The sequence below is a fragment of the Rhinoderma darwinii genome, chromosome 3, assembly GCF_050947455.1.
Source record: "Rhinoderma darwinii isolate aRhiDar2 chromosome 3, aRhiDar2.hap1, whole genome shotgun sequence".
In the NCBI taxonomy this organism is placed as follows: domain Eukaryota; kingdom Metazoa; phylum Chordata; class Amphibia; order Anura; family Rhinodermatidae; genus Rhinoderma; species Rhinoderma darwinii.
This window is the reverse complement of record NC_134689.1, coordinates 228,211,474-228,227,077: the sequence shown is the minus strand read 5'-3', so window position 1 is coordinate 228,227,077 and position 15,604 is coordinate 228,211,474. Positions and strand designations below refer to the sequence as shown.

Sequence of the window (15,604 nt, the reverse complement as noted above, 5' to 3'; positions counted from 1 at the left end):
ATGTGCATGGCCCGCGATTTGCGTGCGGCTCGAGGGTGATACTCCGCAGCCAGACGACTCGAAAATCACGGCCGTGCACATGGCTACGGTCGTGTGCATGAGGCCTAAGGCCTAACTGTAACGAGCCGTGCAACCTGTCTGTCATCACGTGACCATGGACAGAATTTTATTCACTGGAAATGAACAATGAAAGTTCCTACAGAATAACAAAAAGCAGGGATCTTGAAAACCGTGAGGAATTAATACAGAAAGTATAGTTTTAATTATACGTAAAAAAACATTAGTCTGCTGAAACCGGACAACCCCTTTAACCCCTTCCCGACATGCGCCACATATATACGTATACATACGGTGCACGTCGGGTGGGGGAGTATAGAGCTGCCCCATGGGCTGAGCCTGATCCATAGAACGAGCGTGTTGGCTGTGTTACACCCGACACTTCAGGGTAACGAGAAGTATCCCACTCGTTTAACCCGTTAAATACCAAGGTCAATAGCGACCATGTAATTTAAATGACTAGAAACAGAGGGGCGTCCCCCAGTAACATTGCAACCACCCCCCCCCCCTGCGACATGATCGCGGGGTGCCTTTGGTTGGCATGGCAGTCTGGAGGCCTGATAAAGGCCCCCAGGTCTGCCAACTTTGAAGGGCTTCTTTGGAGAGTGTCAGTGTCGCGGTATACTGCAATACATTAATATTGCGGTATATCATGCAAGCTGTTTGAAGTCCCATAATTTTTCCATTTTGACAATCTAAAAAAAATAATAAATTAAGATATTGACGCATCCGTAAAACGTAAAAGTCTGAACTATTACAATATCTAATTATTTAGACAGCACGGTGAACGACATAAAAAATGCCAGAATTGCTATTTTTTGGTCACTTCAACTCTTGATCAACAAGTCTCATGTATTCCAAAATTAACAAAACTGTGACAAAAAAGTGACAACTCAAATTTTATTTTTAACAATCAGTTTTTTCCTAGTAAAACATAAAAAAAAACTATATAAAATTTAGTATCACTAATTGTATTGACCCGCAGAATAAAGTTATCGTATTTTTAGGACTATTAGGCTGGGTTCACACGAGCATGTTACGTCCGTAATGGACGGAACGTATTTCGACCGCAAGTCCCGGACCGAACACACTGCAGGGAGCCGTACTCCTAGCATCATAGTTATGTACGACGCTAGGAGTCCCTGCCTCGCTGCAGGACAACTGTCCCGTACTGTAATCATGTTTTCAGTACGGGACAGTAGTTCCACGGAGAGGCAGGGACTCCTAGCGTCGTACATTACTATGACGCTAGGAGCCCGGCTCCCTGCAGTGTGTTCGGTCCGGGAATTGCGGCCGAAATACATTCCGTCCTTTACGGACCTTAATGTGCTCGTGTGAACCCAGCCTAAGATGCACCTGACTATAAGACGCACCCAGGTTTTAGACAACAGAAAATAGGAAAAAATGTCATATTTTACTCCTTTTACAAAGAAAAACTATTGGTTAAAAAAATAATAATTTTATTCCATTTCACAACATTCTTAGAGCCATACATTTTTCCATTGTTTGAACGACGATCTGCAGTTTTTATGAGCACCATTTTTCTGGAACATAAGATTTTTTTTATCATTTTTTTTATTTAATTCTTTTTAGCGCTATGGTGATCAAAAGACAACGATTCTGTGGTTTTAAATTTTTTTTTTTACGCCGTTCACTGTGTGAGTCAAATAATGCTATATTGTAATAGTTTCAGACTTTTACGGACGCAGTGATACCAATTTTTTTTATATTTTTACATTGTGCTTGGGGAAAAATGGGAATTTTTGTATTTAACTTTTCAAAAATTTTTACACTCCTGAAAATTGATCTAACTTTCTTTTTTTTTTTTTTTACACATTTTATTAGTTCCCCTAGGGTACTTGAACCAGCGATCATTAGATCGCTGGTACAATACACTGCAATACATGGATGAGTTACGGAAACAGCGTAACTTGCTGAGCTAAGCTGTTTCCGTAACTCCCATAGTAGTGAATGGCAGTTACAGAAGCAACGTAGCTGTTTCCGTAACTACTATTCAGTTCTATGGGAGTTATGGAAACTGCATAGCTTAATGAGTTACGCTGTTTGCGTAACTCGACCATGTAACCAGGAAGTGGCCGGAAGACAGCGGAGAAGGGGGAAGATAGAACGGGACCCGTTCTAGAGATAGAGGTAGGACCCGCATCTATCTGACATTTATGACATATCCTGTGGATATGTCATAAATGTCCTTCATGGGGAAACCACTATAAATGCCGCGGTCGCTATTGACCGCGGCATTTAACTAGTTAAACAGCCAGGAACAGTGCGATCGATGTTCCTGCCCATTAGATCAGCTTTTTTGCTGCTGACACCTGCAGTGTAACATCATCCCCTCCCCGCTCCATGATGTTCCGGCACATCATGGGTCGGGAAGGGTTTAAGTAAAGAGAGGTCAGGGGGCCTGGCACTGCCGGGTTCCTTGACTGACGACTATAAGACGCAGGGTCTTTTCTAAAAACTGCTTCTTATAGTCCGAAAAATACGGTAACTGACGTTTTTACCGCATGGTGAACGCCGTAAAAACAAAACCACCCAAAAGATTGAGGAATCGCTGTTTTTTTTCCTATTCCACCCCACAAATATTTGTTTTCCAGCTTCCCACTACATTATATGGTACAATAAATGGCCCTAATACAGCAATATTGATGGAAAAATAAAAAAGTTATGGCTTTTGGAAGCTGGGGAGGAGAAAACTAAAGTGAAAATCCAAAGGGTTAATGGGACTGAGTTGTAATACCAGGTACAGCCGTAACTATATGATATATAATGTAGCCATGCTGCACTCACCACACCTTCTCATAACCTACAAGCAAATAAACAGGGTATGCCCACACATAGCAACAAATACTGTGGATTTTTTGCATTGGAATACAGTAGTAGCAGAGTCGGTGATTTAGGCCTGGTTTACACGAGCATGTGCGTTTTGCCCGCGCAAAAAACGCTGCGTTCTGCGTGCCTTGCACATGCGTTTGCCATGCGTATACGCTGCGTTGCGTTTTTTACGCGCGTGCGACCTGCGTTGTAAACGCGCATAAAAATAGGAGGGAGGCGTTCATGAGGGGCCAGCCTACAAAAAGGCACCCTTGCAAAACACTTGCTTGCTGGGTGAACATGTTCTGAGCCTTATTTCCTCCTCAGCAAAAAGACTGTTTGTTTAAACAGTTGCCACGCGACTTGTCTTGCAATCGACATTCATGCCTTCTCCGTCGCTGGCCCGTGTCCTGCTCGCGTGGATGATTTCGCGCAGATTTGGCGAAAGGCGTCCCATGCTACAGCACCACTCGCGTAGAAGAAGTAGGATTTGGGTTCATCCACTTGTGGCCCAACGTACCTCCAAAGGGCACTTTCATACCCTCTATGAGGACCTACGGCGTCACCCTGAGAAATTTCGAGCCTGTTGCCGCATATCTGTGGCCACCTTTGATATGCTGCTTGCGCAGATTCGATCAGGAATCACCTACCAGAATACAAACATGCGGCGCTGCATTTCCCCTGAGGAACGACTGCTTGTGACCTTGAGGTATGTGTGTTTCAGAAATTAGTGCTTACAGGATGCTGCATGGATTTCATGTCACACATAACATGTGTTCTTTGTTGTTTCTGTTTTTCCTGTCATGTAGATTTCTGGCCACAGGCAATAGTTACCATTCTTTACATTTTGAATTTCTTCTGGGAGTGACCACCATTTCATTCATTGTGACATCCACCTGTGTAGTGCTGTGGCAGAGATTAAAGACCACGGTCATGCCTCAGCCCACGGCAGAACAGTGGCTTAGTATTTCGGACGCATTTCTTACTGCAACACCATTTCCTCATTGTATTGCTGCCCTAGACGGGAAGCACATTCGAGTGAAGAAGCCCCCACGCAGTGGCTCAAGATACTATAACTACAAGCAGTTTTTTTCTATCGTCTTGTTGGCCTTGGCGGACAGTAATGATTGTTTTACCATAGTAGACATTGGGTCGTATGGAAGCTCTGCTGATGCCCGCATATTTAGTTCGTCCAGAATGGGTAAACGTCTTAGGAATAATCAACTTGCTGTGCCAAAACCTACAATCCTCCCTGGCTCCAGCGGCCCACCAATCCCATATGTCATTGTTGCAGATGAGGGTTTTGCCCTGACAAGGCAAGTAATGTGTCCATTTGCAAGAAGGGGCTTGGATGAGCGCGAAGATGTGTCGAATGCGCCTTTGGCATTATGTCTAACAGGTGGCGGGTGTTTCTGACAACAATGCAAATGTCACCGCAGAATGTGACACGTATCATCCAAGCGTGTGTAGTTCTGCATAACTTCAGCCGCATCCATGGCGCTAGTTTTGATGATGCATATATACAAACAAATGCACCCACCATCAATACTGTGCCGCCAATTCCACTAGGGAGATCTGTAACATCTGGACTCAGAGTGCAGGAAAGATTTGCTGCATATTTTGAGAGCCCTGCAGGAGCCGTACCATGGGAGCTCGATGCTATTTAAAGGGTGGCATAGTTATTATTATTGTGTCCAAAGGTCCTAAGTGCCCCGTGTTTTGTGTTTTATGTTAGCGGCTTGTAGTGTTAGGGACTCGCAATACATGAGGACCCTTGACGTGGGTTGCGAGCTTATATCTGTTTGGGTTTGAACTTGGCATTTAACAGGCAAACAAGTGATTGCATGAGAAACAATTGGCTCTAAAACATTAATTTCTCATACAATCCCAACTGTCCTTTGTGTGGCAAATGTGAAAGCACTTCACCGCAAAATTGAAATCTCTTTGGAATAATGGCAAACCCCAACAGATCAACTAATACTTCTGTTAGGGATCTGCCAGGTACTACGTCTAGGTATACTCCTGGGATTAATCAATCCACACCTGAGGCCAGACCTGTTCGACTGACACCATCTCCCACCAACCAGGGTGGCAGGCTCAGGAGTGGGAGAGCCTATTGCGGCCTGGTCAGTTGGAGTTAGCTCCGCCCCCTGTCCTTTATTTCCTGCCGTGTTCTCTTCCTCAGTGCTTGTAATTCTTCTGTATTCCTGGCCTCACTGCTGCTTGCTCCAGCCTGCTTCTGCCGTGCTTCTGCCTTGCTGCAGTTCCGCTTAACCTGCTTTGCTTTGCCCCTGGCTTGCTTCCTTCTCCGTGCTCACTTTGGTATACTCCACTTCATCCTGGTCCTGACTACTCATTCACCGCTCAGTTTCCTCGCGGCGTTCCGTGGCTACTGCCCCTTCCCTTGCGTGTTCCCTGTTTGTTCTCCCGTGCACTTAGACAGCGTAGGGACCGCCGCCCAGTTGTACCCCGTCGCCTAGGGCGGGTCGTTGCAAGTAGGCAGGTGGGTAGATTAGGGCTCACTTTTCCTTCACCTCCTTCCTGCCATTACAACCTCAATGCCACTCTGTTGGGCCCTGGTAAACAGTGTGGGAATGTACAGTAACATCAAGTTTGCGAAACATTGTGATAATGAGGAGGAAAAAATAATGTCCACACGCAATTGCAAATCGAAACAGAGTTTTTATGTTGACAGCACACAAAAACACAAGTGCAAAAATATTCACATACAATTGGTAACTTGGCACCAACATGATGCAACACAAACATGAACGCAACACTGAAGGCATAAAACAAAAACCATTATTTTACATCATCCCACACGCAGTTCTACAACTCCTGGTACTGATGAGGCGGGGAATTGTAGGCGCCCATTTCAGCACCACTATGCTGTCCACGGACCTGCAGTGGATGTTCCTCTACAGCATAGTGGTGCTGATGCTGCGCCTGGTAGCAGTGGCCTGGGAAAGGCGGTGCATATGTTTCTGCTGCTCTGCTGTATGGTGCAAAATGACGGTCACGGGCAGGCAGAGGACCAGGGGAAAAGCGGGCAGGCACCGGCCGATACTGCTGTTGGCGTGCGCTGGGGGTAGCTGGTTGGGATGGGCCTTGGAAATTTGAGCCGACAGAAGGCTCGGGTAATCCTCGTCAATGCTCGATTGCAGAGAAACACTGGCGAGGATTGTTTGGTGGTGTTGCGCAGTCAATCAGGGAGATGATTGCGGACTGGAGGCGCGGCAGCCTATTGTCCGGCACCTTGCGCAGCAGTGGCACGATGGGTATGTTCACACGGCCTATTTTTGGCCGTTTTTCGGGCCGTAAATGCCCGAAAAATCGGAAGCAGAATGCCTCCAAACATCTGCCCATTGATTTCAATGGGAAAATAGTGTTCTGTGCCGACGGATCGTTTTTCACAGTGTTTTTTCACTCGTAAAAAAACGGCCGCGAAAAAGTGCAGGTCACTTCTTGGGACGTTTTTGGAGCCGGTTTTCATTGACTATTGAAAAACGCTCCCAAAACTGCCGTGAAAAAGCTGCAAAAATCACGAGTGGCTTAAAAAACGTCTGAAAATCCTTTGAAAACAGCTCCGTATTTTGAGACGTTTTTGAGTTTGCATGTGAACATACACTAAGGCTGGGTTCACACGACTTACTTTCAGGCGTAAACGAGGCGTATTATGCCTCGATTTACGCCTGAAAATATGGCTCCAATACGTCGATATTTCGATAGTCAATGAAAAACGGCTCCAAAAACGTCTCAAGAAGTGACCTGCACTTCTTTTTCGCAGCCATTTTTTTACACGTAAAAAAGCAGCGAAAAAAGCTCTGCTTCCGATTTTTCGGCCGTTTTTCGGGCATTTACGGCCCGAAAAACGGCCGAAAATAGGCTGTGTGAACATACCCTTACCCTAAGGCCCTGTTCACACAGAGTTTTTTGGCGCGGAAACCACTCCGCAAAACTCGTCAAAAAACAGCCGAAAATGCCTCCCATTGATTTCAATGGGAGGCGGAGGCATTTTTTTTACCATGAGCGGAAAAACCGCCTCGCGGTAAAAAGAAACGACATGACCTGTCTTGAGCCGGTTTCCGCCTCCAAAACCCCATTTCAATCAGTGGGAGACGGGAAAAAAAAGGCCTCGACGAGTGTTTTGACACGTTTTTGTCAAACCACTGTGCAAAAAACGCCTGGAGTAGATTTCCCCCTGCAAAAAACTCTGTGTGAACTAGCCCTTAGTCCTGTTAGGGTATGTTCACACGCACTATTTACGGACGTAATTCAGGCGTTTTACGTCTGAAATACAGGAGCGGTTTTCGCCTGAAAAAAACGCTCCGTAATTTCAGCCGTAACGGACATGCACGTGTGAACATACCCTTAAAGTCAGGATCACACACACAATTTTCATGCAGTTATTTGGTGCAGTTTTTGAGCCAAACCCAGAAGTGGATCCACAAGGAAGGAAAGGTATAAAGAAAAGACTGATGTATCTCCTTTCCTTTCTGTCCACTCCTGTGTTTAGCTTAAAAAAACTGAGCCAAAAACTGAATCAAAACGGTGTGTGTGATTCTGGCCTTAATGATAGGGGAACAGTTTTGACCTGTATTACAAGGCTATGTACCATTTTGTGGGGATCTTGAAAACATTTGTTTGGACATTTTACTTGAAATTAGGTGAGTTACTACCAATTGAATGGCAAGGGATTTGCTTTGTTCGATACATAAATCCAGGGCGATCACAAAATTGCAAACCATACATACGTGACAGATTTTGTTGCAGATTTTGTGCTTGCTGCAGAAACAACCCAAATCAAACGAATGGAACTAAGGCCGGATTCACACGAGCGTTTGCGTTTTGCGCGCGCAAAAGGTCCATAAAAGCTCTGTGTGTCAGCAGCATATGATGCGCGGCTGCGTGCTTTTCGCGCAGCCGGCATCATTATGACACTCTGTTTTTATGTTTGTAAACAGAAAAGCACGTGGTGCTTTTCTGTTTTCATCCATAGTTTTGACTACTGTAGCTCGCATCACGTGCGGCACCAGGAAGTGCGTCCGTGTGCCGTGTGCGGTTTTCACGCACCCATTGACTTCAATGGGTGCGTGATGCTGAAAAAACGGGCAAATATAGGACATGTCGTGAGTTTTACGCAGCGGACATACGCTGCGTGAAAATCACGGACAGTCTGAACGGCCCCTTTGACTAAAATAGGTCTGCGCGACGCTCGTGATTTTCATGGACGTATTATACGTTCGTCTGAATAAGCCCTACATTTCAGTCACAGAAATTTCTGCAACAAAATCTGCAGTGTCTGCAGGGTCATGTTACCTCCCAGTATATCCCAGTATTTTGAAACCGCATAAATGTCTATTTAAATTTATAGATTAATATGAACAATCTCATATTATAATACTTTATTATCTCAGGTTTTTTTTAATCCCTTCCCATGCTTTAGGCCTCATGCACACGACCGTATTTTTGTCCACCCGTAAATACGGGTCCTTGGTCACACGTATTCGACCTGTATTGCACCAGTATTTACGGACCCGTGCCCGTAAATACGGGTCTGGTGTCACCCGTATTCCACCCGTATTTACGGGCACGTTTTTGGCTGCAAAATTGCACTGCACTAATCGGCAGCCCTTCTCTCTATCAGTGCAGGATAGAGAGAAGGGACAGCCCTTTCCGTAATAAAAGTAAAAAAAAATCATACTTACCCGGCCGTTGTCTTGGTGATGCGTCCGTCTCCTGACATCCAGCCCGACCTCCCTGGATGATGCAGCAGTCCATGTGACCGCTGCAGCCTGTGATTGACCTGTGATTGGCTGCAGCGGTCACATGGGCTGTAACGTCATCCCAGGAGGCCGGACTGGAGGAAGAAGCAGGGAGTTCTGGGTAAGTATGAACGTCTTTTTTTTTTTTTTTTAACAGCTTTATCTATATTCTGATCGGTAGCCACTGTCCAGGGTGCTGAAACAGTTGCTGCCGATTGTTTAACTCTTTCCGCACCCTGGACAGTGACTATTGACTGAGGTCACCTAGCAACACTCCCGTAATTACGGGTGCACACACGTAGTCACCCGTAATTACGGGAGCCCCATAGACTTCTATGGGCTGCACGTGCCGTAATTACGGTCTGAAATAGGACATGTTCTATCTTTTTCACCGGCACGGGCACCTTCCCGTAAACATACGGGGAGGTACCCGTGGCCAATAGAAGTCTATGGGCCCGTAATTACGGGCCGTAATAACGGCCCGTAATAACGGGAGTTTTTACGGTCGTGTGCATGGGGCCTTACTGCAAATATCTAGACCCATTTTTCAAACTTCATCACTAGGGTACCCCCAACTGGATTTTTTTTTTTTTTTTTTTGCCATAGCATACAAATTAGTTCTATAATCCACAACTTTTCATGAGATTCTGCGAGCTCTGTACTTTGACTTTCTGGGTTTCCTTTAAAGGTTTGTGGATCATGAAAGTTATCTCGTCTCAGAAGATTATTCCGATAAAATTTTCTTCAGAAAAGAGTTTGAATTGTATCAGTTTGTCGGCTATTTAAAAACCCTTCGAAATCTCTCAATTCACCTTCAGTAGTACCCAAAGTGAATTGAGAGAATTCAAGAGGTATTTAAATTCCATACTTATGCAAATCTTTCTGAGTCTACGTCTGCAATAAAAACAATTATCCATCTTTACTATTTTCTTGGTTTAGAGTTTATAAAATCGATACTCATTCATACAAGTACGTATTTCAAAATAATGTTATATTTGTCAAAATAGTCAAATTTCTTTGGATATTCATTTATAGTCATGAAGTGCAAAAATACTTCTGGTCAATAAGAAGTTAAATGAAATCCCTTCACTTAGGCCAGATTCACACAATGTTTTTTTGCACGCTGATTCCGATGGCCTTTCAGCACCGGAATCAGTGTGGAAAACGGCTCTTTTTTGGCTCCAATTGTTTTCAATGGAAATCAAAATGAAAAACAGTATCCAAAATAGCTTGTATTTTAAAATCTGCATCCTAAATACCGTGTGAACATACCCTAAGGGTATGTTACATAGTTAAATAGTCATAGTTCGTACGGTTGAAAAAAGACACATGTCCATCAAGTTCAACTAAGGGACGGGAAAAGGGAAGCAAAAATTTCTACACATAGGAGCTAATATTTTTTTGTTCTAGGAAATGATCTAAGCCTTTTTTAAAGCCATCTACTGTCCCTGCTGTGACCAGCTCCTGCGGTAGACTATTCCATAGATTCACAGTTCTCACAGTAAAGAAGGCTTGTCGCCTCTGCAGCTTGAACCTTTTTTTCTCCAGACGGAGGGAGTGCCTCCTTGTTTTTTGAAGGTGTTTTACATGGAACAGGATTTCACCATATTTTTTTGTATGTGCCATTAATATATTTATATAGATTAATCATGTCCCCCCTTAGTCGTCTTTTTTCAAGGCTAAATAGGTTTAATTCTTGTAATCTTTCCTTGTAACTTAGATTCTCCATGCCCCTTATTAGCTTCGTTGCTCTTCTTTGTATTTTTTTTTCAAACTCCAGGGCATCCTTTCTATGAACTGGAGCCCAGAACTGAACTGCATATTCTAGATGAGGCCTCACTAATGCTTTGTAAAGTGGTAATATTACATCCCTGTCCCGCGAGTCCATGCCTCTTTTAATACACGACAATATCCTGCTGGCCTTTGAAGCAGCTGATTGACACTGCATGCTGTTATTTAGTTTATGATTTACAAGTACACCCAGATCCTTCTCAACAAGTGACTCCCCCAGTATAGCTCCCCCTAGGACATATGATGCATGCAGGTTGTTCGTACCCAGGTGCATAACTTTACATTTAACCTCATTTGCCAACTGGATGCCCAAACACTTAGTTTGTTTAAATCCGCTTGCAATTCACGAACATCTTCCATAGACTGAACATTACTACATAGCTTGGTGTCATCTGCAAAAATAGAAATAGTGCTATTAATCCCATCCTCTATATCATTAATAAATAAGTTGAATAATAGTGGTCCCAGAACGGAACCCTGGGGTACACCACTTATAACCGGGGACCATTCAGAGTAGGAATCATTGACCACAACTCTCTGGATACGGTCCTTGAGCCAATTCTCAATCCAATTACAAACGATACTTTCTACACCGATAGACGTCTAATGGGTACATTAAGGACTATGAGGGACAGTGTCAAATGCCTTTGCAAAGTCCAAAAACACTATATCCACAGTGGCCCCTCTGTCTAGGCTACTGCTCACCTCTTCATAAAAACAGATCAGGTTGGTTTGACAGCTTCTGTCCTTAGTAAAACCGTGCTGGCTGTCACTTATAATATTATTACCTGTCACATAATCCTGTATATAGTCCATCAATAGCCCCTCAAACATTTTCCCCACAATGGATGTTAAGCTTACTGGTCTATAAATACCCGGGGAAGACCTAGAATATTTTTGAAAATAGGCACCACATTTGCCCTGCGCCAGTCCCTTGGCACTATAAGCAGTAACTAGAGAATCTCTAAATATTATGAGGGGGGACAGAAATAACTGAACTAAGCTCCTTAAGGACTCTAGGGTGTAACCCATCTGGTCCCGGGGCCTTGTGTACATTTATTTTATTTAATTTAGCTTGCACCATATCTACATTCATCCAATTCAGTATATCAACTGATATATTAACAGAACTGGCAGCGGCTGCTCTTTCTTCTGTTGTATATACAGAGCTGAAGAACACATTTAGTAACTCTGCCTTCTCTTGATCCCCTGTGACCAACTCCCCATTACTATCTAGGGATACTACATGTTCAGACGTTGGCTTTTTTGCATTTATATACTTGAAGATTTTTTGGGGATTTGTTTTACCATCCTTGGTCATCTGCCTTTCATTTTGTATTTTTGCTGATTTTATTACCTTTTTACAAATTTTATTAAGCTCTTTATAATTTACAAAGGCTACAGATGTACCCTCAGATTTGTATTTTACAAAAACCCTTTTTTTGTCATGTTTTGCCCTTTTTACAGAAGGTGTAAGCCATGTGGGGTTTAATTTTAGTCGTTTATACTTGTTACCTATAGGAATAAATTTTGCACTATAATTACCCAAAGTAGATTTGAAAATCTCCCATTTATCATTTGCACCATTATTTGACATTGGTTCTTCCCAGTCTATGTCCTGAATTGCAGCCCTCATCCTGGGGAAATTGGTCTTCTTAAAATTAAATGTTTGTGCCCTCCCAGCCTGTGTGTTTTTTTACATTATATGTAAAATGTAACTATATTATGATCACTGTAACCGAGGTTTTCACGAACATTGACATTCACAACAAGCTCTGCATTATTAGAAATGACCAGATCCAACAGAGCTTCACCTCTAGTCGGGTCTTCCACAAACTGGCCCATAAAATTTTCCTACAACAGGTTGAGGAAATGTCTCCTCTCTCTTTGCAGTTGAAGCCGAACCATGACACCAATTAATATCCCGGTAATTAAAATCTCCCATTACCACTACAGTACCCCCCTGTGCTGCTCGCTCCATTTGTTTATATAGCTGAACTTCCATCTCCTCAGTTATATTGGGGGGTCTATAGATTACACCAAAAGTAATTTTTTCAGTGTTTAACTCCCTTTGTAATTCCACCACAAGGTTTCAACCTCCTCACAATCTTCACCCTTTAAGGTCTTTCACACTCCCCTTCATATCACTTTTCACATACAGACATACACCACCGCCTTTCCTATTTGTCCTGTCTTTCCGAAAAAGTGTAAAAACCCTGTAGATTTACAGCCCAATCATGTGAAGAGTCCAGCCATGTTTCAGCAACGCCAACTATATCTATATTTTCTTCCAGTACCAAGGCCTCCAGCTCCCCCATTTTGCTTGCTAGACTTCTGGCATTTGTGAACATACACTTTAACTTGCCTTTAGATGTATCACTTTCAGTATCAGAAATGTGATTATTTGACATTTGGGCATTTTTGTTGCTGTTTTGTAACGAAAGGATCTCCTTATCCTGTTGTCTAGTCCTCTCCCCACAGTCGGTTTCTCCCCCCACCAATATAGTCTGACCGCTCTCTAACCTAACTACCCCTTTATTTTCTACATTGACCTCCCTCCTCGGCCCTAGTTTAAATACTCCACCACCCCAGCTAGAATTCTCTCCCCCAGCACAGCGGACCCCCTTCCATTTAGGTGCAAATCATCTGCAGAATACAGTTTGTACCCCAATGAAAAGTCAGCCCAGTGCTCTAGGAACCCAAAGCCTTCTCCTCTACACCAAGACTTAAGCCATGCATTTAACTCCCTGAGCTCCCACTGTCTTTCCTGTGATGCGCATGGCACAGGCAGTATTCCTGAGAATACAACCTTGGAGGTCCTTACCTTCAGCTTGTAGCCTAGTTCTTTAAAATTATTCTTAAGGCTCCTCCACTTACCATTTATTCTGTCATTGGTACCTACATGGACCACGACAGCTGGATCATTACCAGCCCCTCCATCAATTTGTCCACCCATTCCACCACATGCCAAACCCTGGCACCAGGGAGACAGCAAACCATTCGGTTGAGGCGGTCTTGGCGACAAATTATTCTATCAGCCTTCCTGATTATAGAATCCCCTACAAATACCAATTGTCTTGCCTTACCTGCATTTCCATCCCGCCGACTACTAGCTGGGCTGTTCTCCCGTGTGTTTGGGAGATCAGTATCCACTAGGGCTGCCATTTCTGAGACCAACACCCTCCCATCATCACCCAACTTGGCAATTTTGCTTGGAATATCAGAAACAGGATTGGCCTTCCTTTTCTTGGACTCCTTTCTACTGCCCCTAACTACATTAACCCAGCTACTTGCCTTATCCTGCTCACCCATGTCTTCACCCTCCAGTTCTACCCCACTAACTGCGTGCTCCGCTCAAGATTGTCTATCTTCCTCAGTGTTGCATTCTGCTCCTCCAGATCTCTAATGCGAGCTTCCAGGCGACCAACATGCTCACATCTGCCACAGAAGTATTCACTCTGGATCTCTGGCTCCAGTCGTGCAAACTGTGCACTGAAGAAAACCTCCAATCTTGCTATCCATTATCCCAGTTACAAAAAAACAGTGAACAATTGTCAAAGTAAAAGAAAAGAAGAGTACTTACAGGGGTCTTAACTCCTCTTTTTAAATCCGGTTTTATAACACCACTTATATCACCAGCCACTTAATTCACCAAGCTCAGGTGTTCACACATGTCGAAAATACTGCGTAAAAGTACATAGCGCATCTGGCCTAGAACCCGCAGAACCCTGACAGAAAAACGCACTAAATTGTGGTCCGGATTTTTGTCCGAAATTGCCACAGAAAAAAGATCCAATACTTAACTGCACTAACATTGCGATAGCGACGCGTCCTCCGTGCAGCCCGGCCTCCTGTTATGACGCTGCAGCCCATGTGACCACTACAGCCAGTGATTGGCTGCAGCAGTCACATGGGACTGAGGCCAGCAGCAGGCAGAACAGCTGCGGGGTACAAGAAGTCAATGCTATGACAATGACAAGGGTAAGTATAGACTTTCTTAATTCAATAACACAAGAAAAAAGGTTTGTTTTTTTCAGATTTGCAATTTTCTGATGCAAAAAATTGCAAACTTTGCAACATTCATTTCCGCAGCATAAATTGCACCGCAGGTCAAATTATGAATGTTTTATGATGTTTTCTGCAGGGTGTAGATGAGATTTGTTCAAATCTCATCCACTTCGCTGCAACTGTAATACGCTGCAGATTTTTCGCAATGAAATTTCTTTGCGGAAAAGACTCAGCTAATCTGACCAGTGGGAACAAACCACTACAGTGCCTCCACGCAGCTTGCATAAACACCTTCACTTAATAACAGTAATGACCCTGGTAATAACAAACTAAAAAGGGCATGAGAATGGAGTAGTACACATGCCAGCAATGCTTAGCATACAGACCACAAGCTGAAAATAACACAACTGTAAAAGTTATATTGTGAATGTTAAACTGTGCCTCTTACCTTGCCTACTATCAGTGGAGAGGGACAGTTGGAGAACAATAAACACCATCATCAGCACAGTACAGAGTGTTGTGATCAGGGCCCTGGCCATCAGACACCGTGACAAGCTTGGTTTGTAGCCTGTGGCGCTCTGCAGTGGGCAAGCCACAGGGGGCTACACATCTATACATGTGTGCTTCTCTTTGGTGGCTGCAGCCAGGCCTCCTGGAGAGAAGGCATGCTTTACCGTCCGGCAAGCCATGGAGTCTACAGCAAAACTTGTTTGAAAGCTTTCTTCTGTGGGGTGGGGAATACATACTTTCACTTTCATTTAAACCAGCTGCTGTATACAGCACGGCTGTTCAGCCGGTCACGTGGGAAATATGCCTTTTAAGATAGACCGGACTGATATCACTACATTCCAAAATGTACATTGCTCTTTAGGAAATCATAATACATATCTATGGACACTGTGTGTGCGTTTTGCGCGTGGAAAAAATGCGGCGTTTTGCACGCGCAAAAAGGCCATAAAAGCTCCGTGATTTTTGCGCATCCGCCATCATTATGACACTCTGTATGTTTGTAAACAGAAAAGCACGTGGTGCTTTTCTGTTTTCATTCACAGTTTTGACTACTGTAGCGCGCATCACGCGTGGACACGGAAGTGCGTCTGTGTGCCGTGCGCGGTTTTCACGCACCTATTGAATTCAATGGGTGCGTAATG

General features: G+C 43.9%; 1 protein-coding gene across 2 annotated transcripts in view; it reads right to left on the bottom strand.

Moving 5' to 3' along the window:
* IL15RA (interleukin 15 receptor subunit alpha) overlaps window positions 1-15,169 on the bottom strand; it is a 99,425-nt gene extending 84,256 nt beyond the window's left edge. The window contains exon 1 of one of the 2 annotated variants that reach the window (XM_075855087.1): window positions 14,902-15,169. In XM_075855087.1, the coding sequence (XP_075711202.1) occupies window positions 14,902-14,992 (91 nt within the window). In that variant the 5' untranslated portion in view covers window positions 14,993-15,169. The remainder of the gene's footprint in view (window positions 1-14,901) is intronic. The other variant, XM_075855088.1, reaches the window with a different exon arrangement.
* Window positions 15,170-15,604: the final 435 nt, after the last annotated feature.